This window comes from Chelmon rostratus, chromosome 14 (assembly GCF_017976325.1).
Source record: "Chelmon rostratus isolate fCheRos1 chromosome 14, fCheRos1.pri, whole genome shotgun sequence".
Lineage (NCBI taxonomy): Eukaryota > Metazoa > Chordata > Actinopteri > Chaetodontiformes > Chaetodontidae > Chelmon > Chelmon rostratus.
The window spans coordinates 4,999,343-5,024,980 of record NC_055671.1 but is presented as its reverse complement, the minus strand read 5'-3'; the positions used below and the strand labels follow the sequence as shown (position 1 = coordinate 5,024,980).

General features: G+C 40.7%; 4 protein-coding genes across 5 annotated transcripts in view; 2 read left to right on the top strand and 2 right to left on the bottom strand.

Moving 5' to 3' along the window:
- Positions 1-3,958, bottom strand: part of cltca (clathrin, heavy chain a (Hc)) — a 34,168-nt gene extending 30,210 nt beyond the window's left edge. For both annotated transcript variants that reach the window (XM_041953100.1, XM_041953101.1), the window contains exon 1: positions 3,657-3,958. In XM_041953100.1, the coding sequence (XP_041809034.1) occupies positions 3,657-3,698 (42 nt within the window). In that variant the 5' untranslated portion in view covers positions 3,699-3,958. The remainder of the gene's footprint in view (positions 1-3,656) is intronic.
- A 3,969-nt stretch (positions 3,959-7,927) lies between these two features.
- On the top strand, positions 7,928-14,909 carry pdzd3b (PDZ domain containing 3b). The gene is given in 13 exon segments (XM_041952712.1): positions 7,928-7,971; positions 8,848-8,993; positions 11,349-11,376; positions 11,953-12,017; positions 12,120-12,331; positions 12,429-12,633; positions 12,732-12,868; positions 12,972-13,176; positions 13,267-13,463; positions 13,563-13,727; positions 13,864-14,053; positions 14,056-14,075; positions 14,174-14,909. Coding segments are annotated over 13 exon segments (1,692 nt in total). The 3' UTR covers positions 14,252-14,909.
- A 794-nt stretch (positions 14,910-15,703) lies between these two features.
- Positions 15,704-17,901, top strand: atp5l (ATP synthase, H+ transporting, mitochondrial F0 complex, subunit g). Its single transcript, XM_041952312.1, has 3 exons — positions 15,704-15,860; positions 16,286-16,446; positions 17,720-17,901. Exons 1-3 carry the CDS (start codon positions 15,809-15,811, stop codon positions 17,816-17,818), a joined length of 312 nt encoding a protein of 103 aa, XP_041808246.1. The 5' UTR covers positions 15,704-15,808; the 3' UTR covers positions 17,819-17,901.
- A 798-nt stretch (positions 17,902-18,699) lies between these two features.
- On the bottom strand, positions 18,700-24,008 carry ftr82 (finTRIM family, member 82). The gene is made up of 7 exons (XM_041952311.1): positions 23,295-24,008; positions 21,793-21,888; positions 21,395-21,628; positions 20,639-20,798; positions 20,499-20,555; positions 20,205-20,270; positions 18,700-20,112 (listed from the first exon to the last, which is right to left on the bottom strand). Exons 1-7 carry the CDS (start codon positions 23,883-23,885, stop codon positions 19,592-19,594), a joined length of 1,725 nt encoding a protein of 574 aa, XP_041808245.1. The 5' UTR covers positions 23,886-24,008; the 3' UTR covers positions 18,700-19,591.
- Between the last annotated feature and the right edge of the window lie 1,630 nt (positions 24,009-25,638).

Sequence of the window (25,638 nt, the reverse complement as noted above, 5' to 3'; positions counted from 1 at the left end):
TCATAACAATAACACTGATAACATCCTGGGGAGTAGGTAGTGTATGTGAAGGTCATTCATTCATTCTTTTTACATTACATATTTTCAGTTTGCTTAGATAAGTGTACAAAGTTAAGTGCAGACCCATAAAAAAAAGTCAGTGCATATACTATGTTGCATGAGAAAACTTAGCCTTAAGTTACAGGTATTTTACTTGACACTCGTGCCACTGCAGTTCTTTAACTGCAGTCTACACTACACTATATAAATGGATGACATATAAAAATGCAAGCTATGCAAGTTGACCGGATGACAGAAGACACACAACTGCTAAGTTTGAGGGGGAGGGAGACGAGAGAGATAGAGGACAGACTGAGGTAAATGCTTACTTTTATGCTGTCATAGCCAATGTAGAGATGGCTCTGTATAGTAGTAAGTACAACAAATTATTTATTTAGTATTACCTTAATTTTGAAGGATCCGACCATGTTTATCTCAATATGGCAAAAGGGTTGTTTAAAACTTAGGATTTAAACATAGTGTATTAGTACTACCAGTGCTTTGCGGTTATCTACATCACATACAAAGAAAGACAGCTTCATGGAAGATTTGGTATAAGAACATTTAACATGAACTTCTTCACTACTTATACTAGCATCTTTAACCAATACATACATAATCGGAGTTCTTTGAGTTGTTTAACGAGACTTGGCAGAAATGAGAGATTAGCTTGTAATCAACTGCACAATACAATCTTAATGTCACCTGTAATTGCCCCAAGATAACTCTGAGGCCTAAAAAAAATGTCATTTTTAAAAAGGCCACTGTTAAAAAAACTTATCACAACAATCTACAGAAGTTTAAAGCCTCTCAAAGACATGTTTTTGTTGAAGCATTAGTTAAAAAAAATATACACAGCAGCTTCTTGTACAAAGGAAATGGGAAATAGTGACTCCATTGATATCTTGTCTGGAGAGTCAAAATATCAAAATGATCAAAATCACAGTTATCAAGTGGGTTCAACTTTCTGCATAAGTGGTAAAGCAAACAAGGCTTGTTAAAAAAAAAAACTGTAGTATCTCAACCTGCTTTGCTGAGCATGCATGCTGTAATAGCTGTGTGAAAAATCATGACAGCACCGAAGCAGAACTACGGCCTGATGTTAGGTTCGTCTCTCCAGGATCCTATGACTGTACTCTGCCAGTTAGGAGGACTTCCCTTCTGCTCTCTGGGTGCTTTTGTAAGGAACTATGTCAGCATCTCACAATACCTGACAAACTGACATCCAACAAGTCTTAATGGACAAATCAAAAATGAACCATTACAAAAAAAGGAAAATATTTGTAATTATTGTGGTACTCGTGACAAATTATCCTCATATAGATTTTAGGTCATATCATCCAGCTCTAATATTCTGCATTATCTGCTCAAGTGATATACGGTGTGAAACATTCATGAAACAGCATATGCAGGTCATGCATTAGTGATAGGTGGCTGCTGGAGATCTCTTGGGAGTTGATTAGTCACACAAAATGACCTTGTGCTGTGCTAATGACACAAATCAGTGAAAGCACAGAGAGAGGTACAACAACTTCTTGCATTGATATGCAAAAGATGTCCATAAACGTAAAATATGTAACATGTATGAATGACAAGAAGAGTTGTGAATTATACTGGTTCCTTGAATGAAATAATGTGCTTAAATTCAAATTCTTCCAGTATTGTTTCACTGAAAATATGTAGAGTCAGAGGATGATTACACAAGCCTTTCCCTTGGCTGACGGTAAAATATTAGTTCAATTTTAATGCGTATAACTCACAGTGATTCAAGGCTTCTGTATTGCTCTCTTTTCACTCCCACTCCTGCAATCAAGAGGACTTAACACAGGAGTTAAAAAGCCATCCATAATAATTTCATTGTAACTGTATGAACAAAAGACCTTTGCATAGCTTTGTGAAGATCAGTCTCCATACAATCTCTTTTCATAGGCCTACATATTAACTCATCAATTGCTATCACATAAAATAAGATTGCAATAACACAGAGTGCTGTGCTGCTCTGTCACTTCGGTGAAGTTTTTGAGGAATTCTTGCAAGTCTTTTGTTTTATCATTAACCGCTAATAAAAATGACTAAGTCTGAGGAAGGCATCCACCTGCTTTGAACAAAAACAGCACCATACTCACTATTCTCATGAGATCTGTATAAACAGTTTATGTTTGGTAGTAGCAGGAAGATAATAAGATCAAACATTCACTTTATTGAACTGTCACTGAACAAGATCGTGAAAGTCACAATCAACTCCAACTGCACTGACCATGACCTCTGACCTCCTTCCAGGGGTCACTGTCATACACTGTTATCATTACTAAGTGTGAGCAGAGACAGCACCTCTTAGAAATTGTGGAAAACTGGACAAACAACAAAAACAGCTTGTATCACAAGTAAATTGTTTACATTTAGGCCCAAAGACATCAGCCCCACAAGGCTGGGAGACTCCAGGCGAGAAAAAATATGAAAAAAGATTGAATACACAAATGATCCTCTCAGAGCAGAGAGGTAGACAGATCACATGTCTCATTTGAAGCTTGACTGAAACACCAAAAGTCGCTATAATTTATTCATTACATCTTGAAAGTATGCAGTCCAGAATCCATAAGCTTGGGGAGCCATGAATGTTTCTGCTTCCTCAACCTGACCGACTGGCAGTTTGACTGGGGTTATGGTAATAGGTGTGGCCTTTTAAACCAAGTAGCAAGCACGGTGCAAATAGTACACAGGGCTGCACAACCGAGGAATACACCTTTATGTCTACTACTACAAATAATGTGCAACAGCACTGTTATTACTGAAATGTTAAATGAAGAGTTTGCCTCACCTGCTACAAAAAATGATTCAATAGAAACAGAAGTCATTCTCAGCGAATGCTTGAGCCTCGGCCAACTTTGGCAAAGTCATTCAACATGGGCAGTCGGATAGCTATCAGACAAGCCAACACACCACATGACCGTTTCTACAACCAGCCAACGTGATATTCTTCTGAGGACAATCACTTTCAAAGTTACAGGGCAATCCATATTTTAGAACATGTCGATGTCACACGATTAATATTTTCACTTTTCATTTGGCTGTCACGTTACACGGCGATGGCAAGCGGTGCACATAATGCGATTCAATCATTTCAGTAAAGTTAACAAAATACTGAGTAAATGCTGAATTTATACTGGTTTAAACAATCATTCTTAACGCAGCATTGACAGTGACTGTCTGTGCTATAGCAACGACTATTCCGGGAAGACTGATAGTTTTTTCAGAGAATTTGATCATGGTCGATGTAATTTTAAAAATAAGGGTTGACGTTAGATTAACACAACGTTTCGGATTACCGTTTAATAGCAAAATATATATGTCTCCAATTTGTGTGTTGCAGACTTTCGACATTTATATCACGAACAAGGGTGGCTAGTCAAAGTGTTAGCAAGAAGGCTAGATGCTAACTAAGATAAACGTCATCCACCCTGCCAAGCTAGTTAGCATAGCTCGGAAAAGCTAACTTAGCTTGTTAGCAATCCCAAACTTCTGTTTCAAAAGTCTCTGGAGCCACTAAGTATCTCATAGCGGTTGCGACTGAAAGAGAAACTTTACCGAACAATTTAACCATTCATTCATCCACATACCTGCAGGTGCTCCTGAAAGCGAATAGGCAGGACCTGAGACATGGCGGTTGCTCTCTCTCTCTCTCCTCCGGTTTCTTCTAACGTTAATGCTAACAAACTACGGCTTCTTCTCTCTCAGATCCTAGCCGGACAGCCAGGGAGCCTCTAGTCTAAAGTTGAAATTAATCAATTCTAAGCCTTGTGTATAACGTACTGTCGGTGTGATGGTACTTTCTTATTTGTCCCTAAACTATTTACTTGCTGGCTTCCCCAGGCTAACGGCTGACTGCCACTACACCGACTCCCCGAACCTGCAATGGCGGTGGAGGTTGGTCAGCAGAGAAAACATCCCGGAAATGAAAGTGCACTCAATAAGGCGGATGAATACGCCGTCACACTTTTTAAAAAGTACATTAAGGCGTTTATAATCACAATTTCATATGTGGATTTACAGTATTTGATATTTTATTTAAAATACGAAACAGCAGCACAAGACTTGAACAAAAAAATATTGAAGAACCAATGTAAAACTGGAACTACTTCTTTCTATTCACCCTTTGATTTTTGCCACATCATTCGTCTTTGTAAATTAACGTCAGTCCCACGTGCTGTACACTTGTTCCTCTCAGCCAATTAGAACACTCTGAAGGCAAGCCAGAAATTCAACTTTTTCTTCTACTCAAAACTATCTATTCAGCATTAATTGTATTTAGATTAGATTTCATATGCTGTCAGTCGGAAGCGTTACTTTCTTAATCCCATCTTTATTTAATTATATGACCATTAATTGCCTTGATTTATTTAGCTTTTGTTAGATGTTAATGGTCAGTTTAGTTTAAAGAAATGAGCTTTCGCCTACACTGATATTATGGATGCACATTGCTATCAAAATATCAATAACAAAACTATCATATGTATATGAACACGTGCCTGCAGTAAGTATACTGTCCCACTACATTCTGTATACTGTAGAGTTTCATACAACTGTTTTCATGATATAAGTGGCTAAGCTGACAGCTTCTTTACACTGGCATAGCTGTCCTAAAGAAACTATTTGCCAAAGAAAAACAAAATACATGCATTTTTGAGAACCAAATTGTCCCTCTGGCACAGAAATATCATTTTAAATATAAGAAATAAGTGTGACATAGTGACATCTTCCTCAAAGTCTGTAAGCAGGCTTTGTGTGTTTTGGTCAGAATCATGCAATATCTGTTGGGTGGAGTGTGCACCCAAGTGATCATTTCCCCTTTTTTACATCCACAATTTCTGTTGGCAGAGGATGTTACCTTATTGCTCAATGTAAAACTGAATGCTGGGAAAGCATCCCTCAAATGAGCTGACCCTTTAGCAGAGCTGTCATTCTGCTGAGCCATCAGAAAAATTAGCACATTGTATTTGTCACGCATCATGATGCCTGGGGAATGAAGTAAGGTCCCGAAACTTGTTTTATAGAGTTTTATAAAATCTATTTCATATATAAAAACTGTAGAAAACAGACTTCTATTTAATAAAAATTGTGTTCATGCAATGAATATCTGAGAAGTTGTTTGTCAAATAGGTGGGGATGCATGACAGAGTAAGACTGCAATCCAGAATACATTTTTTTTACACAAATTTCATTGTGTTAATATCTACTGAATAATAACAGTGAAAATAAGTCAATCTTTGTGTTAAAAGCACTGGTATAGAGATGCGAGCCAAATGAAAAGCCATATCAGTGTCAATAATCTACTGATTCAAGATTTCTTTATTGTCATTGAGCATGACATGTCAATGAAATTTGCATTGCAACCCCCATGTTAGAAACAAGATAATCTAATGTGCAGACTATTCAGTCAGGTTTTTGAGGGTAAATGACATGAACAAGTAAAGGAGGTGTGAGCATTCACTGCAGATTCATCAACAGATCACAAATCAAGCTATTTTCATAAACACATGCGTAAATGAAATGGTCTTAAATTGGATTACAAATGATGTTGAAATTCCCCATGATGTTGTTGTTACTTTTGCTATTTTCTGTGGTGTCATAACAATGAATTGTCTCAAGAGCATCAGAGTCCTACAGACAACATCTGGATTGTGATCCATCCAGAAGGACTCTCTGGCCAAAGCTCCATAAAAAAAGAAAGAAAGAAAAAAAAATCAGAACAAAATATTTCACAATAAAATGTTAAGGGGAAGTGTCAGAGTAGGTTATATAATTTCAAAAATATTCCAGAAAGAATTTCTGCATTGTAAACCTGCATCGCCATATTCATGTTAAGTAAATCTAGAGTTAAATACTTCTTTTAAAACTCACAAAGACAGTCACCAATGTTTTTACGTCAAATCCTAAACTAATTCATACCAAAATAGAGGATACTGCATTTAATTGCTGTACCACAATTATCTGTTCTTGACAGCAAGTGTACAAATAAACCCTCTAAAATTACTATATTTTGATTTCTGTACATGTTAGAGCCAACAAAAGAGTCAATAATCAAATGACTGTTTTTGCACTCTGGGGCATAAATGAATGAATTTCAGAGGACATCAGTCTCCAATGAGATGACACTTTATGCCTGGAGCATAAACAGCAGTTGTCCCATTTCATCCTATTTTCATGAATTTAAAGAGATTATTTCTTTTGCTGTCTTGCACCTGGGACCAGGTCTAAACCTGGACCAAACCAACTATGCAGTTTGTTTGCTGATCTATAGTTTTAAAGGCAGAGGGTGTAGTGGAGGAGGTCCTGAATGGACCATTCACGCTGCCGTTGCCATGGATTCACAGACCGAGGAAACACAAGACACAGACGCCGACAGAGGAGCCATGTGTGTCACGATAAAAGAGTGGCCTCTGGACTCTCTGCAAGGATGTCACACAGGCCCACTTAGGCTGAGCGTAGCCTCAGGCTTTGTGCAAAGCGAAGAGCAGCAGTAGTTCTGCAGCATTTGCCCTTGTCTTTCCTTATAGACTCTTTACTGTAACATTTCCCCATCTCTATTTAATCTGTCTCATCTCCTGCAGCTCAACAAGGAGTCAAGTGAGGTCCACAGAAGAGCAGCCATGCTTGGACTTGAGATACAGTGTGCGTAGCAAATGGAATCATGCTTACAAAAAGGTAACTGTCTCCTTTACAGATTTATGACCGTTAGTGCACTCCAGTGCTTTGGCAAGGATTTAGGCACAGATGGGAGCTCTGTGTCTTCCTGTGGCTGGGAGGATCCCATCAGGGATGACTGAGCAGGACTGACACTTGGATCCGGAACCAGGATTGAAAAGTCCCATAGAAGCCCTATTGGCTCTAATGTGCTCGCTCTCTCTCTCTGTCTCTGTCTCCATCCTCTCTCTTCTGTATCATTTTAACTGCTCCACTTTAACAAGCCAGAGGTTAGAGGATGTCATCACACAAACATTCTGTATGCAAATATACTTTCAGCTATTTCTCTCTCTTTTGCCTGTCATTTGGCAGGTGCAAGTTCATTCCCCTCCCTCTTGCAGTGCGTGTCTATGTGCTAAGTTGAATGCTTGCACAGCTCATCTTGAGTCACCATAGCTTCATTTCATTTCCACAAATGATATTGCAGCCTAACCTTTGAACATTAGTGCAGGTGAAGTTACTAATTGACTGTATGTGGGCCTTTGCACCTTGCAAGCAAGAGGCATAATAGTTTGTCACTGGTTACAAATACCGATCCCTAACCCGATGAGGTCAAATCATTTTGATGAATTATCTGAATGGTAAACTGCTCAACGTTTGGACCCTGTTGCTGCCTTTGCACTTTGGTAAAACATCGATGTGAGTCACCTGCCATTGCTGCACTAAAAGTCAAGAATCACATCCTGCAATGGGGCAGTCAGACCTATTTCTTTCTTACTTTTCTCCTCACTACTTCCTTTAGAGCTTGTTGTTGACTTAGCCTGTCGTGAATACCAGAATATGATGAAGTATCAACAAATACATTTTTCCTCAGCCTTTAAAAATTGTAAAACTGTTTTCATTGCACATATTTCATTGGATTATTGGATTTTGTTGCCACCTAGTGGACCGAGGCTTCAATGAGACATGGTTAACTAGATACTGTTTTCATTTGTTGAAGAGTGTCTTGTGCTCTTATGAGTGACACTATGTTTTTGGTGCAGTTTAATTTGTACAGCACTAGTTAATATGATCTCTGAACAAACTGCTTGTCTAATTCCTGAAAGATAGAAAACTGTGTTAGAAGTCTCTTTAGTGGAAAATGAATTGGTGGTTTAAGAACTAGCCTGCACAGAATAATGTCATTTTCTGGCAGCAGAATACGCATATGCACCGCTGTATGAACCTGTTGAGTCTCTATTACCACAGAAGGTAATGATAATCTATCCACCAGCAAACTTCTCTACCAAATCCTGGTATACTGTACTTCCCTAGCAGCATCTAAATGCATGCTTAAGGCTAGCAACACCAATCTGACTCTGCACAAGTATATGTAATTTATCCTGAAAGGCAGCATGGTATCCCCTTAAAAAGTCTACTACCTTTACTACTTTTTCCTGGTCTCCAAATGAAGATTCATTGCTGTCGCCACATTTGTAACCCAGAGAACAATACAAGTGACATATTTCGTGCTGTGACACTGTGTTGTGCTTGTTTTGGAGCAATCACATGTAGACCTACGTATGTACACCCACCCACCCACCCACACACACACACACACACGAGGGCTGACTGTAGAATGCTGACAGAAGAGGCATTGCAATTAATTTAGCAAAAGAATTCCATGCAAATATGGTGGCATGAACCCAGATAATCACCTCCAACTGAAATGACTATTTGACATTATGACTAGTCATAATGCTTTGATTTCTCATCATCCTCCTTCATCCTCCCTTTCTCTATATTTCCCTTCAGTCACTTCTCAGTCATGCTCACCTTGAGCATCAGCACCATTCCTTCACGTCAGCCCAACTGTAAATCACTACTCTGTTAATTTTATTGTAATGTTTGTGCAGCTTGTCACTGAGCTTTGGCCTTCGCACTGTCAGTCTTGGATGTGATTCTCGTGGGAACAGGCGCAGATATAATCCTCACACGTGGACAAATAACTAACTTTTGTAGAATAACAAGACGCAAGTCATTCATTGAGACAGAACAGTAGGGAACGATCTTGTTGGGCTTCATACTCTCAGTCCTCGGTACAATGCAAAGCAGGTAGAGGTGCGTGTCCTCAAAATTTCCCCACAGATTAAACATTAAGCTTGGTGTCCCTCAATGGGCGGAGTCTCTCTGGGGTCAGAATAAATGTTTGAACGCACTCGCACTGTTACATTTGTCAGTATGGTTGACTGCTGACCTGATGGGAAAGAGACACAGCATGAGATCAAGTACAGGTAATACATTCACATTCAAACTGTATGAGCAGAGTTAATCTGTGTTTTCCAGCTATCTTGTGTGAGCTGTGGCAATTGTGTTGTCCTTTTTGTCCATATATTTTATTGTATCTATATATCAAAAAAGAAATTTTGAACTTTTGTGACATGTTTATATTGAACTGTGCTGCATTCAAGGCCAAATTTGGACCACACAGAGTTAACAACCATTGTCTACATGCCTAAATATAGATTTCAAACAGAATGCTTGACTTGATCTCTGTACCTCTTCTTGTTGTACAAGTTCAACCTATCCATTTGGACAGTGCTTCCAAGGTGCTTCTAACACCATTCATAACTTAAAATTCTCCTCTTTATGAAGTAAAAAAGCCAATTGTCACTATTCAACAGAGCCAACAGCTTGTCTTTGTGTGTATACAGAGGGTCACGATACCCTGGAACCCAAAAAGGAATGTTTATGGTGGGGAAGAGCAAACAGTGACCCATTAGCTGCACCGAAGTGCCTGTGGTATAAGCTATTCAGGAGAGGGGCTGCTTAGCCATGTAGATGTGATGTGAGAGATTGATTTCATCCGGGAGCAGAGAGTTACTGAGTGTGGTACGTCACGGTAACAGTTTTTATTTTCACACTGTGTCTGAAAAACAAGGACTCGGTCTCACTGACATGGTGAACCAAACAGATAAGCAGTGCAGAGGGCAGTGACGCTTAGTGTTTTATTTGTTTCATTCCTCCTAATGGCGAGTGTGGGGAGATGAGTAACCGTGGGCAAATTGTACATTTACTTTTATTTAACCTTTATGTATTGAGGGTAGGTTGGTTGAGTACACGCAGGCTCTTTTATGGCAAAGCCCAGTTAACAGGCTGGTACAATAATAGCAACAAACGACAAGGACAGACTGTCAATGATAAGAAGGTACAGAGATGCTGAAGTGTTTTCATTTTTTGAAGACATTGCAGATTATTGTACGTGACCGCTGCACTGACAGCAAAAGCAGTTTGTCTTTGCTGTCAGTGCAGTGGTCCAGGATCAGTTCTGATTCAAGGATGTCTAACCATCACTGGAGCAGGGTAAGTGCAGGCCAGAGTGCCACAGCAGCAAGGCCTTTGTGGATAAATAAGTGCTATTATTCATTACCTCTGAGACAGGGAAGGCCGGCTGAGTTTATCATACAGATTACAGTGGTGAGTGTTAAAATCACCACCAGTAATGGCTCTGAGAGCAGAGTCTCAGGCCCCCAGGGTGGAGGCTGCAGCATGTTGACAGTCTCCTAATCCAGATCTGAGAGGAAAACTGCTTCAACAGTCCTCTCTCTGCAGCAGCTGTTTCTGCACATCATGTTTATTTTGTGATATTTAATGTAAATGTCTAAATAAGCCAGATGCCAAGCTATTTGTAGTCTGTGACCAACTCGATATCAAACAGCCAGAGTGGAAACATGTGACTGTAATCTGTATCTTTGCATCTGGAGAATAGCAGAACGGTGTCGTCTATGTAAAGTTTACACACAGACACAGAACAGACAGCCTAATTTACATAAGAGGTGAAGCACACAGCTTGGATCCAGGATAAGGATAATGATAATGACTCAGTCCTACCCATGGATGTCATGAGTTCACTGTGTTGCTCAAACATTTAAATATGTGCCTGTTATTGAAGCCTGCTCAGTGCATGATGGCTGAGCTGTGCCACATGGGAAACATGGACCAGAACGTTTTTATTTGAAGGCTTATGTGTATTTTTCGCTGATATATCCCAGATAGCTGAATGCAATAACACACTTAGAAAATACATGTTTATTTATGTGAAAGTAGTGAAAGTACTTTGATTGACTGATTGTGCAAGTTCCTGCCTAGTTTGGATTCTTTATCTCTTACATATTCACCAGACATTTGCACCTTCAGGGTTTTTGATGTTCTGTAATTCCCTCCCCTTCTCGAGAGGACAAAGACTTGAGATAGTCACATCAAGTCAAACCCTGTTTTATGACTGTTAAACTGTTGAAGTCAGCAGATATGTCATCTAGGGTTCAAATATCACTCTCACTGTTCAGCTGATGTTTCACAGTGGACATCACCACAGAAGCGTTCACGGAGCTGTAAGTTCAAATGAATACGCCATAATGTGATTGACAGTTATTATCTTTTTGACACAATGTCATGTCTGATTTGTGTTGCTATGCTGCAAAATTTGATCTGGAGTATGCGGTATCAATGCAGATTAAAAATAACTACGGTAACTATATCACATACTTTAAATAAGGTAAACTGGTTTGGAAATGTGTGAATATTAAATGTCATCACCTGAATTTTATTCTGTTGAAGCAATTAAACTGATATGATCTCTGTTTTTCAAGGTTTGGTGGAGATCATAGGGTTGACAGAGTAAGTCTACTCTTCATCTGATTGTTTGCACTAATGTTGTGCTGATGATTTCACTGTCACTTCAAACTGTGACTATACTGCTGCTGCTGCTAAGAAAAATAATATTAACATGGAGAAACAGAAATACAGTGTTCATGCCTCCCCAAAATTAGATCACATTAATGTTTAGTAGAAACAGCTTGACTGGAATAAAGCAAATTGTAATTGACTCATCCTGGCATGTTGACTTTTGGAATGTAGTAATCTTCAAGACTTTGGGCCTGAGATAAGACCCTGCATGTACTGATAAATGCTATTATTATTATATTGATGATAACATGTGAGGTTGTGCAATTAATCTGCCTAGAAACTGTCAATTCTAACTGATGCAATTTATGCATTACCTTCGCTGAACATTAGCTAAGCATGATGTTTTCACTGCAGAGTAATTTATGTGTAAGTTAAGGGGTCATAAACAGAAGCAAAATATTATACCTTTCTTTTTTCTCTTACCTATACATCAATTTACCAAATTCAATCATCAATTATTTGTAACTGAAATCTTAAGCCAAATGTCTTGCATGTCTCCTTTTGCAGGAAATTTACATTTAATCCGAAAGAGGGAATAGACAACCCAGTGATGGTCATCACAGACGACTCAGGTATCTTGCATACAAATTTCTGACTATCTTCTGTGTATAAGATCATGAGGAAACTCTACTCTCAGAGGGGATGACAGCACTTTTCTGTCTCTTCCTGCTCAGACTTTGAGTCAACACCCAGCCCACGTCTGTGTGTCCTCAAACGGGAGGAAGGGCAGTCCTATGGCTTTCATCTGCGGGTGGAGAAGGGGTGCCAGGGTCACATAATCAGAAATATAGTGGCAGGTGGAGTGGCAGAGCGTAGTGGCCTTCGAGATGGAGACAGGCTTCTGGAGGTCAACAACTGCTATGTTGATGATCTTCCTCATCCTGAGGTAAAATGAGCACTACATCTCTAAACTGACACAAGCCTCTCCAAAGGACTGATGGAATACTGACTGGAATTACTCTGTTTCTCTTTTTGTGAATCAGGTGGCTCGGAAGATAAAGCTCAGTGGACTCCAGTTATGTTTGTTAGTGTTGGATGGGAAGGAATATGAGCAGACTATGTCCCGAGGTCAGGACCCTCGAGGTCTGTCCAGAATGCACAAGGGCAAGGGCTGCAAACCACCCAGACTCTGCCACATCCCCAGGCATCCTGTCTCAGGTCTGGGCATCAACTTCACACCTGTGGAAGGTAACGCTGCTGCAACAATCGCAAATCCAAAGTTGGAGATGACAGGTCTATCAGGCGAAAAGATGAAATCTGTCGCTTCTCCTGTTTCTGCTCTGCAGGAGAGAAAGGTCACTTCTCTGTGAACCTGGTTGCTGGAGGAGCGGCTGAAAAGGCGGGGGTGCAGAAGGGAGATCGGCTGGTGTGGATGAACGGAGCAACAGTGTCCGATCTCTCACACTCTGCACTCAGCAGGATGGTATGATGTCAGCCCGCTTTTCTAATCAGAGTCAGAAACAGAGACGTAAAATCGCTCTTTTACCTCAAAGCTGGTTATTTAACTAAGATGTGTTTTGCTGTAGATGAAAAAATGTGGCGATCACATCACCATCCTCGTGATTGACACCGAGAGTGAGAAGAAATACAAGCAAGAGAGGATGCCCATCCTGCCCACCATTGCTGTTCCACATAACCTGCCCTACAGACCCAGAAAACAGCACCTGGTCTGTGGTTCTGAGGGCTACGGCGTCCTCCTTCAGCTGGAGAAGGTGCCATCAGGACGCAAATGTGAGGGGACAGAAAGGGCGCAAAACTCAAACACAGGCATTCCAGATTTTAGATTTGACTTAAATATATCTGTTTGTGTTTGAATAATAGATCACGTTCTGCGTGAGATGGAACCTGGCAGTCCAGCAGAGAGGGCAGGCATCCAAGATGGAGAGGTTCTGCTGGAGGTCAATGGAGAGTCAGTGGAGTCACTGAAGCATCAGGAGATTGTGGACAGAGTGAGACTGAGTGGACAACAGATCTCACTCACCACCATCACTCCCCAGGGGATGGAGTTTTACACCAAGGTGGGCATCACTTACCAGATGCATGTTTTTTTCTGAGACACAATGTTTTTATATAATCAAATGCTTAGGATGGTCCTTTCTGTTATTATGTTTCTGCAGTTGGGTCTATCACCTCTTCTCTTCTGTGAGGACAATGCTGATGAGAGAGAAAAGTACACGGATAGCTCATGCAAACCCAGGCGCTGTTCTCTCCAAAAAGGCCCTCTGGGGTTTGGCTTTCATCTGGGCTGTGCCCCACATCGTCCAGGGACCTTCATCAGCCAGGTGGGGATGAAACATCATATAGCATTTAGTCAGTGTTACCTTGTCTCTGAGGCAAAAAAACAAGACACAAGCAGGTCAGGACATTATCATTTATGTCAAATGTGGTGGTAGGATTTTGCTTTTTTCCCCCCTGCAGGTGGCTTCTGGGGGCTCTGGGCAGAATGCAGGATTACTTGTGGGTGATGTGGTGATTGAAGTCAATGGACAAAATGTGGAGGAGAAATATCTGGAAGATGTAATCATGCTCATGAAGGAAGGAGGACATTTTCTTTCCTTACTGGTCATGGATAAGGCTGGCTACAACAAGTTGAAGTAGAGTGACACACCAGTGACATCAGTGACAGTGAGGTAAAAAAAAAGAATTTATCTGCTACATAATCCACTTCCTCATTTATCCGTTCATTAGTGAAAACCATGTTTACCATGTTTTCTTGTCTTTATCTCAGCAGGAGGAAGAAAATGATGAGCTAGCATCTTTGTGGGTGACAACGATACCACTACCTGCTGAGGAGACTTCAAACTGAGCTGAAGAAGAAAAATCTTCTTAGATTGCCTTAATCTAATTGCAGGATTTCACAAAGGAATCCAAATGATGAAACAGAAAAACATAAGCTAATGAAACTGCAAAAGTGTCAATTTCATAAACCAAAAAGAAATTTTGTAACTTGTATGATATGAAAATATTTTTTGGTTCAGTGTTATACATCTCGAGACTTAGAGAATCTAATCTCAGACAGCAATTGCAACATGATCTTATATATAATATGAACAATAAAATACTCCACATCTTGAAGGACCATAATCTTTATAAACTGCATTTCTTATAGAGATGGATGGAAGCTGTGTGGAAGCAGAAACTAAAAAAAAAAACATTTTTAATAAAAATAACAAATGTTCTGCATCAATGTAAAGTACTGGGGTTAAATGGGAAGAAAAGCACTGCTATAGCGCTTTAATGCTATATAAAAATTGCATATTGTATTGCTTTAGGTGGGAGTGTGTTATGTGTATGTGTTTAATGTATTACGTATACAACATTATAGATAAATGGTTTGTACTCACAGTTAGAGTGTAATTTGTGTAATTTGGAGCTGACAAATACTGTTGTGATGGAAAACACATTCTTTGTTCTATTGTGAAACATTTTTAAATGTAATGTTTCCAGATATTTACCAACCATTTGCCATTTGAACTCCAAATGTCATAGCTTAATACATAATACATACAAAAAAATAGTCCAGTGAAAAATTAATGAACACATGATAAAAGTTTCTGAATAAATGTAAAAGTGGTGATGTGCACAAGAAATGTTTTATCAGAATTACTAAAGACTTTCATGTAACTTATCTGACCAAAGATAAGACTAAATTTGGAGGTGTTGAGATCTTGGCAAAATAGCGATTTCATGGATGGCTCATGCCCAAGGTGATGGACCTTCTCCATCCTATTTGTAGTCTCTGTGTTGTTACTTTCATTAATTTACCTTTTATGTGTCCTGGAAAGGTATACTTCAATCAAGAGTGGATCTTAGAAAATGCTGAATGTTGAAAATGTCCTTAACATGATATCTCACATCTTCTCTGTGAATATATTTAAACCTAGGCAAGTATCATAATAAAATGAGTGTATCGATGTATACTTTTATCCCTTTTTAAATGTCTCTAATTAACGCCGGTATTAATTGTCTTTATTTAATGTACTTAAACATAGGTGAACCATCACACGTATTTTAATTGTTCGAAAAACAATGTGGTCCACTATGCCCTCTAGTGGCCATATGGCAAAAATGCAGCTTGCGCTTAGGGGTTTGACTTCAATTAGCTTCCGTGACGCTATAGGAGGAGTGAGAATGAAATTGTATTATGTAATTATGGTAACGTTCAAATGCTATATGACATATAAACATGTCACATTATGTAAACCTTAATTATGCGAGAAGGTCTAGGGTCTGACTTAGACTAGCGGGATTTCTGTACAGGCAGTTGCGTGGTCAGCTGCACTCACGGGTCCTGGTCCTGGAGGTGACATTCAGTCAGCTAGCAGGATCTGGGGAAGCAGTTAGCCTCGAGAAACGCGTCAACATGGCACAGGCAGTCCAAAAACTGGTCGCTAAAGTACCTACCCTGGTCGGCGGTAAGTTAATTAGTTGTACTATTAATCACAACATGTATCCAACAACGAGGAACTGAGTTGTGCGTAGGCAGTAACGTTATAATCTTAGTCGGCAAGACGTAGCTAGGCCGACGCTGTCAATAACACCGACACCCAGGCATCAGTTGAATGAAGTGGATGTTGCTAACAGTCACTAATGCTATTCGGTGCAGAAAACGCTGAATTGACACTTCACGTCGTTTTTCTCCCTTACACACTTTGGCTTGTGTGTTACTTAGTACGCGTGTTTTGTATTGTTTACACTCTTTGAGACTATACCTAAAGCTATGTAGCTAATGCTACTAATCAGCATGTAGGGGAGCTCTATAGCTTTAGCTGGCTAACTTTATTCCACAGCAAAGGAAAGTAGCACCAGACTCATATTTGCACTATTTCTTCTCTTCTAGCCGCTGTCACCTACTCCAAACCACGGCTAGCAACCTTCTGGTACTATGCCCGTGTTGAACTTGTCCCTCCTTCCCCTGCTGAGATCCCCAAGGCCATCGAGGGGGCCAAAAACCTTGTCAAGGCTGTCCAGACAGGCCGTCTCGGTCAAACCACAGTGAAGGTGCGTGTGTTATTGCCAAACATAAATACATATACACAACTTATGTCAGTCTCCAACGATTGATTCCAAACATGTTAAGTACTTGCTATGAAAAAACACAGTGACATGCCATTGCATTAGAAATTCCCGTAAATTGTCCGTTTATATATGTCCCATGTTCATTTTAGACCTGGTTCTCAAGACTTGTCACTGACAGGACACTCGGCTGTAGTTGTAAACAATACATTCAAAATTAATTAGAACTGAAGGCTTTCTGATATCCTGATAGAATAGGAAACACATTGAAGACTGTGTTGCTATTAGGGTTTGACTCCCGTGGCAAAATGAAAACCACTATACAGTTTGTTGATCACAATTCTTTTTGAAGTGTCCTTCATCTTGAACGTGTACGAAACGTTCACTTAGATGACAAAGTAAAAAAAAGCAAAAAACAAACTAGTCACCCACCTACTCCTAGTTGATTCTAGCCATGCAAACTGTTACAGTTGTCAGATATGCAATGCTGACAATGCAGGTGAATGGAATATTTGCTCTTGGCACTAAAAAAAATACCATCTTGTAAATTGCATTTGGACAAAATGTTCCCAGAAAGAATGTCTTGGTCAGTCAAAGACGTCATTGCAAATTATTTTCTCATTTAAGTTATGTTAGAAATTTTCTAGTGAAAACTGTTTTGCAGTGAGTTTATGGACAGGGTGGAAGCCAAAATATCAGTAGTACAGCTCACAAAAATTTGGCAAATCAACTAAAACTGACATAAAGCTTCCAACATTTTTTGCTTCAAAAGATCATAGTTAAACAATTAACAATGTGTTTTCACAATTTACCATTATGTACTATGGATTTAGAGATTTTATAGAGTTACTTCGCACTTGAGGGGATGTCACATAATCAGAAACGCTTGTTGATCACTGTCAGTGATAATGAAAATGTGGGAGTTTATTATGTCATTCGTAGGTGTCAGCAGCACACAGTAACCAATTATTGGCACACTTAAATTCTCATGTTGTTGAAATTAACATGTCTTAAAGTTCTAGTGGGTCAGGACAAAACATTGGGGACTGTAAATGTTTTTAAATTTCAGAACCTGGCAAAATAATTATGAGAACCAGTGACAACAGGCATATTCATCAGCATTATTCTGAAGTTGAAGTTGTTGAAGTTCATGCTGAGTAAAATGAAAACATGATTCAGTCAGTTCAAAAGGAAACCAATGACAGGTTAAAGTCCTTCTCCAGGAGTAAGTCTAAATCCATTTTTTGTTTCCTCACAGGATGCAGTTAGGAATGGACTGGTGGCCACTGAAGTATTGATGTGGTTCTACATCGGAGAGTGCATTGGCAAAGGAGGCATCATCGGCTATGATGTTTGAATTGTGGACTGTCATGCTTTTTTTTTGTCTTGAGCGTTGTCTGCTCAACTTCCTGCAGAAATCCTGGGAACCAATAAACAGATATCTATTGTTTAAAAAAAACATCTTGTTTTCTGAGTCCTGCTTTTTATAAACCATGCATGTATTAGACAAATGTGAGGATACAGCAAAAGCTCCTGTGGTGACAACTTTGGATTTACACTTGACTCTGCAGTGAAAATCAGTCTTGACTTATTCAACTGAAGATGAATATACAGGCATAAATCAGTATGAGCTGTTGAGTGGGATAAAACGGTGCATTGTCTGTATTGTAATGGGCATATTGCTGGTCTGTAGACGATTTATATTGAAAAGTTTGAAGCATCTTGTTTAAATGTGTATGAAGTCAATGTCATATTTTCTTTCATGGTGCACATTTGAACATAGAACAAAGCAGTACTGCAGTTATTTTGGCAGCTTGACTGTAACAGTACAGTAGTAACCATGGTCAGAACTTTTTTTTTTATATAGTTGTTCCCGTAATCAACCAACAGAGGGAGTCGTGAGCGCTGTCAGTGCTCAAGTAGTGTTAGTCCTGTCATGAGTTTCAGAGCAGGTGCTTTGGTTGTTCACAGACCAGTTATATATTTTATATCCATATATAAATGATCTCTTTGTTGATACAGATAACTTTGAGTTTTTTAGACCACAACTGTGGAGCACAAACTGAAGCACAATCAATAAAAGAAATAAAATAAGTAGCTATATTTTCTCATTTAAAGCCATATCAAAAAGACCATTTCTAATTCAGTAAGACATTTAATTTGGCAACATAGATTTAACACCATTTGGTCTGTATGTTTTAATGTAGAAATAGATAAATAATCTCAGAAACACCAAAATCCATTCATTTAGCTCTTTATTTGGAACTCTCAATGAACCATTTTGTTACAAAACAAGTCTTCTTTATATCAATTATACTCTGCTTGTCCATTATATAAGTAAACATACATGAAATTAAATAAAGGTTAGTTCAAGTGAAAAAAAAACTGCAACAACGCTCAGCACCTGATATGACAGCTATCAGATAATATCAAAACATGACAAAATGAAATGGCACCGACGTGTTCTTCTTAATGTGCTGAAGCCTGAAACTAATACCTGTTAATGCACCAACATGAACATCTTTGTGTTTACTCACACTGATTGTAAGAGTGCAATATATTTTAAATGAATTATGCAGTAATGCAATGAGCGATCGTAAGCTAATGTACCTCGCGTTATCTCAGGTTACATTCATTCTGACTTACAATAACATCATCACTTGAGATGTGTCACAGCCTTTATTAAGTTATGTGTAACAATGTGACGGCACAATTATCAGTGGGAATGGATAATGTTTCCGGGTGTAGCTCACTGAGAGTTTTATTACACACTGACATGTTGTAATATTATCCAGCAGTTATCTTCAGATGCTAAAAGGTGTAATACTTCTCTTTATATTGTACTTGTGTGATTATGTAGTCATTATGCATTTCATTAAAGTCTTAGAAAACTATGATGAGAATGTGATCTGATAGCACAATGCAAAACATAATATGTGATGTGTAGAGTTAAAAAAAAGTATGCACACATTTGGGATGAACATTTTTCTTCAGGTATATGCGATACAACTTCATTAATGCAGTGTGCTACAGTTTCAACATGTTGTAAAAATATATATTCCAAAAGCATTGCTGTATATTAGGAGAAACACATTTTCAGATTTCCAAATGAGAGCTGAAATATCAGCCTTCATTTGATGCTGCAGATCTTGACTGAGGTTCCGACTCCGAAGCCAGGATAGAGGGGCTCAACAAATGTGGTCTCGAACCTGTGCAGGAGGGTCATGCTGTTGCCTATGCTGTAAAATGCCAGCACACCTGCAGTGTGGTCCAGGTACACGGCTATCCTGGGGGAGTGGGGGGCGTTGATGGCTTTGTCCACCCGGTTGTGCCAGGCGGAGTAACCCGTGTCAGAGCAGAGGAGACTCCAGGATTTGTCGTTGTAGCCCAGCAGACAGAGGGAGCCCTTGCCCTTGCGGCTGATGCTCTTGTAGGCCACTCCAATGGAGAACTCTCCAGTCCACTCGATCTCCCAGTAGAAGCGGCCTCCGGACAGGGCCTCCCGGCACAGCACCTGGGCGAAGCTGTCGAACCTCTCCGAGTTGTCTCCGTAGGGCTGCAGGTCCCGGGTGCGGATGACTTTTCTGCTGCTTTCAGAGATGTACAGCTCCTTGTAGGCTGTGTTAGGGTCCAGTTTCAAGTGGCAGAAGTCTGGAGCAGATGAATCAAAACATTTTTATAGCATTTATTTGGTAACTGAAGAGTTAATATTGTTATTTCAGGTAAATACACCTGATACTTACATTTCACAAAGTCTGCTCTGCTCTTTGGCTCTGGAGGCGGAGTATTGTCCACTGTCATTTCTTTGCCTGCACATGAGGAAACACTGTGTTAGGTCAATGTGAACTGCACACACCCACACACATGCCTTTCACTCTTTCTTTCTCTCATGGTTTTGCAGGATTTTTAACTGAAGGATTTATGATGCAATGACTTTGTGGTTTTGCCTCCAACAATTCGCGGTGATTACATTATCAACCTAAATAATAATTAACCTCCTACAGTCATATATTGCAATAGGACGTGACAGCGCTCACCTCTGCTCCTTCTGTCCAGTGTTCGACTTTCTGTGGTGTACACCGGGACCTCATTCACTACAAGACAAGAACACATTCATATTTAGTAAATTGAGTTTGCTGGTGTTTTCTGCCCATCATGAAGAAGTATTAAGTCAGACCTGTCTTGGAGATCTTGAGCAGCTCCTCTCTGCCAAACTCCTCGAGGCGCTCCTTGATCTCAGCCACAGCTTTCCTGACAGCCCCGAAGGAGAAGTCAGGGTTCACCGTCACTTTGGGTATGAAGCCGTCATCAGTGGGGGTGCAGAGGTAGTTGAAGTTCTGATGGGAAAAGAAAGCGTCTCAATGAGGACTAATCAATATACATAAACATGAACTATCTGAGTAATAGATAGGGTTGTCTTTACACTGTCACTGGGATCATGGACAACTTACAGAGCCCCTAAAGTCCCCTGAAGTGATGTTTTTATCTTGTGCAAACAAGATCATTATCTTTTGGACAACAAGATGCTTTTATCATCCAAAAGACAAGAGAGGATATAAGCAGCGGATGAAACAAAGGTCATTATCTTGTGTGCAGAAGATGATAACTTGTCTGCACAAGATAAAAAAAAAAAACATGTTATAGAACTTTAGGGGCTCCATAACAGCCTGTGCAAGTAAGTCATCTTAATAAAAACCGTACCACCATATACCATATGTGTATTGACTGGTATTAGGCCCGAATCAGACCAAAAATGTATAAAAGTCATAACAAGAACTCATCAAATTCACAGATATTTAACAATTAATTCACAATTACTTTGTCTACCCTCTGCCTTATATGTTGGATAATACCACCAGATTACATTAACATCATGAAATTACAACTCCAGATGTGTTTCTTCCTAAACAGCAGCTGTAAAGTTCAACAGTACCTGCAAGAAGTGGATGTGGTCCTCAGTGCTGTACAGCTGCTTGAGGCCGGACTCCTTTTTCTTCAGCTCGTCAATCTCTTGTTCCAGACGCTCGATCAAAGCCTCGGCCTGGTTGAAAGCGGCCTTCTCGTTGATACCAATCAGCTTGGTCACCTCCGACCTCATCCTTTCAATGGAGCGGATCATGTCCTCAAACATCTTCTGGCTCTCCACCATGGCTCTCTGGGCCGAGTTCTGCGCACAACATGCAAGGTGTCAGCGCTTTGCAGAACTGCTGTACTCAACATCTCACAGCAGTGTCTTTTTTTTTTTCTTGCATGGAAATGCATGAAATATTTTGGTTGAAATATGAATAATCGTGAAAGTTGGTTGACATATTGTCGACATGTAAGCCTCACCTTGAGTGAATCGACAGCGGTCTTCAGCTCCTCCAGCTCCTTCACCCTCTCCTGGCATTTTTGTCTAATCTCAGCTTGAGAGACTCCCAAGAGTTTCTGCAGAATAAAGGCACATTACACAACCATCTATTACATTGTTTTGTCAAGCATGCGCTCCCATGCTGGCTGCCTGTACTGGCCTCCTTTAATTTATTATGCAGAAGTATGCACAAGATGTAGTAGAATGTCATGCTGTTTTATTGTACGAGATATAAAGCCTCATATTTGTTGGTACGGTAAAAACACTCTTTCTCATTAAGGAATATCTGGGGAGGCCCCTTCGGCATGTCTCATAAACCCCGCTCAAAGAGTCTTCTTAATACGGCCGGCTTTTATCTCGGAGGGAGAGGGGGGGAAAAAATCTGTAATGGAATTCTGACCATGTTAGGAATGTGAATCAACCGCTGCCTGACTTTTAAAGAGATGTTTCAAGGTGCACACAGCACTGACATGCAGAACAGAGGCCTTCTAATTCAGCTTTTACTCAAGCCCACCAACCCATTCTTCAAGATAAGCTTGAGGAATGTGGGGAATCTGGGGGGGGGGGGGGTGAACATGAGAGGGGGAGGGGAGAGAGCGGGAGATGTGTGAGATTCAGGTTGTAAATCTTCAGATGAGAGAAACCAGACTCCTTGTGTTGTAAAGAACAACAGCAGGATGAATTATTTCTCCATCATGTCCTGAAAATCCCGAGTGCCATAAAAACACTCCTACATTACTCATGTATGGAAGCATTGTTGCTGTGCATGATGCAGATTTATTTGTTGACAGTCTTATCTACTCTACGTCGTTTTACAGGCGATGTGATCGTGAGCCATTTGAATGAGCATTGCCATGGTTACGGCATTGTGATTGGTCGGTCATGAAGGCCTAGACTCCCTGACATTCCAATATCATTACATATCCACTCCCACAGGTGGGAACCGACGCGGCAGAAGGAAGTCCACGGTTTCTGTGTATCTATCCCACAGCTGGAACACCACATTTTCTGAAAAGCAGCTTTCGGAGGTGATAACTGTGAGACACTCCCCCGACCGCCTTACAGCTAATCAGAGAGCTGGATTTGTTTTGGCGGTGAATGCCTGCCAGTTTAGCTGATAGCGTTGGTGAAATGGGTCAAAGTACAACTGCCAGCCGTAGTGCAGGCGCAGGAGTTGGGAAAAACACCCTGTTTGCTTTCACTCAGCATACTCCACTGACTATATATGTCTAATGTGTCATGAATGTGCCTCTTTTGAAAAGGTAATCTGGCTGAAAAACATATTAGACTGGAATCACGAGAGGCGTTTCAGCTTGTGGTTTCTCTTTTGAAGCTGAATACGCCGCTTATCTGTCTGACACGAAATCACGCTTTCTTTCTCTGAGAGGCTGATTGAAAGTGATTCTTCGAACAGGTGAACAATACTACTCTTGTGCCTTTTCAGTATTTAGGTCCCAGAAGCAGAGACGGGAGAATTTCTTACCTGTTTCTCACTTCTCTCTGCCTCAGCAGAGACAATGTCATGGCCCCTGTGTTCGCTGACTGTGCAGATAGCACAGATACACATCTGGTCCGTCCGACAGAAGAGCTCCAGGGACTTCTGGTGCTGCGGGCAGATCTTCCTGTCCAGGTTTCCCAGCTCATCCACCAGCTTGTGTCTCTTGAATGTGGCTGATTCGTAGTGCGGCTTCAGGTGCTTCTCGCAGTAGGACGCCAGACAGTTAAGACAGGACTTCACAGCCTTTAATTTCTTCCCAGAGCAGAAGTCACAGGGGACGTCATTGACTCCGGCGTAGATGTTCCCCTGGGACGTGTTGAGGTTGAGGGCCAGCCCGCTCTTCTTGATCTTCTCAGCCACCATGCTCAGAGTGGCGTTGGGCCGCAGCACAGGCCTCTGGGTGAATGTGATCTTACATTGGGGACAAATGTAAATCCCTGTGTAGTCAGCCTCATTCCAGTAGCCACTGATGCAGTCCATACAGAAACTGTGGCCACAGGGGATCGCCACAGGGTCCCTCAGAAGGTTCAGACACAGAGAGCAGCTGAAGTAATCTGGAGAAGTGTGATCAGCCATTGTGATGGACTAAAAACACAGTCAGACCTGCGGACACAGACAGAGAACGCCAAGAGCAGATAGGGATTTCGTCGAGTGTGCCTGGGAGCCCGCCCTCAAGAGTGTGGTACAGCCTGCCAGAGACAGGACCTACTTGTATTTCTGAATTCCAGAGGTTATTGATTGAAAGCAGACAAGGCCCTCCCCCTGTGCTGTGAGTATATCGAGCCCTGCCCAGTTCAGATAAGCAGGTTGAGCAAGGAGGGAAAAGGAGAGAGAGAGAGAGAGGGAGAGAGAGAGAGAGAGAGAGAGAGGGCGGGCAGCCAGGAGAGAGAGAGAGTGAGAGAGAGAGGGAGAGAGAGAGAGAGAGAGAGAGAGAGTGAGAGAGAGAGGGGGGGGGGGGGGAGAGAGCAGAGTGAAAGAAGGAGAATGAATGAAGTGCAAAAAGCACAAGAAGTGACAACTAATGTGGAAGGAAAAGCTTCCACTTCCCTCCAGTTTCCTTTATTCTCAAATTTCTCATGTGGCTCATCTGAGGCTGAATTGCGCACACACTTCTCGGCAGCTGTATTTCCACCTATTGTTGTCAGACAGAATCGCCATTGTCTTAGACCGGTTATAGTCCGACAAACATAAATGCAGCCTAAGGTACTGTAGGAATTTAGGGGACCACCCAATATACAAACAGAGACACTGTGAGCTCAAGCAGAGTTTCAAAGTAATGTCAAACATTGCTTGCTCCTTCTTATCACCTATAAAATACTAAAAGTTGAACTTGCTGTAGGCGGTTTTGTCGAAGAGCAGCTAGAGTTCAGAGCTGCAGTATTTACACGCTGTCCGGTCAAACCAGTCAGGCCACTTTTGTAAGTCAGTTTGTAACTGTAGATGTTTGTGCAGCTGAGAGAAAATATTCACGGTTAAGAAACGGAAACACACGTGCACGGGTGCCCGTGCACCCGTGGGCAAGTTCCTGCCAGCTCCAGGTGTGTTGTTGCAACAGATTTTTCACATATTTGTGTGCATGCTTCATTGCAAGTTATGTTGCATTCTCTCATTCCTAAAAATGCCCCTCTCATAGTTGCCTAACTTTCCCCTTCTATGACCCTGACTCACTCTGCGACACGTGTCTGATGACATCATAACCTCTCATTTACATTTCAATTAGGCCCGGTCTCCTTGTTTCTACCAATGCTAAAGAACCATTCACAGTCTTGAACAGTCTTCGTTCAAAATTAGAGACGCGACTGTAAAAGAGCTCGTGCCTGAAATAAATGTTTTGCATTTCCTGTCTAATGCACAATCATGTAGCAAATGAAATAAACATTTAAGGCTTTAAAAAGGACACTGGCTCCACCTTCAATTCATATCTTGCATTACTTCATACACTTGGTAGTTTCACCCCTCCATATTTGGTCAGGTTTCTGATAAGCCAGTTTTTCCTTCCTTCCTCCACAGTAAAGGGAGCACTCTGAACTTACAGATTAACTACCTGTCAGTGGCGAGGACCACTGCCAAGGGAAAAACTCTGAATAAAGCTTTGATTTGAGTTTCTAACCGACAGAAAAGTTTAAACTATATAATGTACATATGACCTGTATTTATGTGAGAAAGTCGACATGAAGCATGATATTGTTAGTGATACAACACACTGTGATAAGATTTAATAACAAGCCTCTCTAAGAGAGCAGCGAGTCCTGGCCTTCTTTGATGCAGCAAAAAGAAACAGTCATCTGTAGCTCAGTCCAAGTTCAAGGAGAGAGGTCAACCTTCATTA

Excerpts from the sequence above, each read along its gene's own strand:
- atp5l (XM_041952312.1), top strand. The coding sequence starts at position 15,809 with ATGGCACAGGCAGTCCAAAAACTGGTCGCTAAAGTACCTACCCTGGTC. Across the intron at positions 15,861-16,285 it reads AGTACCTACCCTGGTCGGCG|CCGCTGTCACCTACTCCAAA; the intron begins GTAAGTTAATTA and ends CTTCTCTTCTAG. Across the intron at positions 16,447-17,719 it reads TCGGTCAAACCACAGTGAAG|GATGCAGTTAGGAATGGACT; the intron begins GTGCGTGTGTTA and ends GTTTCCTCACAG.
- ftr82 (XM_041952311.1), bottom strand. The coding sequence starts at position 23,885 with ATGGCTGATCACACTTCTCCAGATTACTTCAGCTGCTCTCTGTGTCTG. Across the intron at positions 21,629-21,792 it reads CCGCTGTCGATTCACTCAAG|AACTCGGCCCAGAGAGCCAT; the intron begins GTGAGGCTTACA and ends TGTTGTGCGCAG. Across the intron at positions 20,271-20,498 it reads ACTGGACAGAAGGAGCAGAG|GCAAAGAAATGACAGTGGAC; the intron begins GTGAGCGCTGTC and ends CCTCATGTGCAG.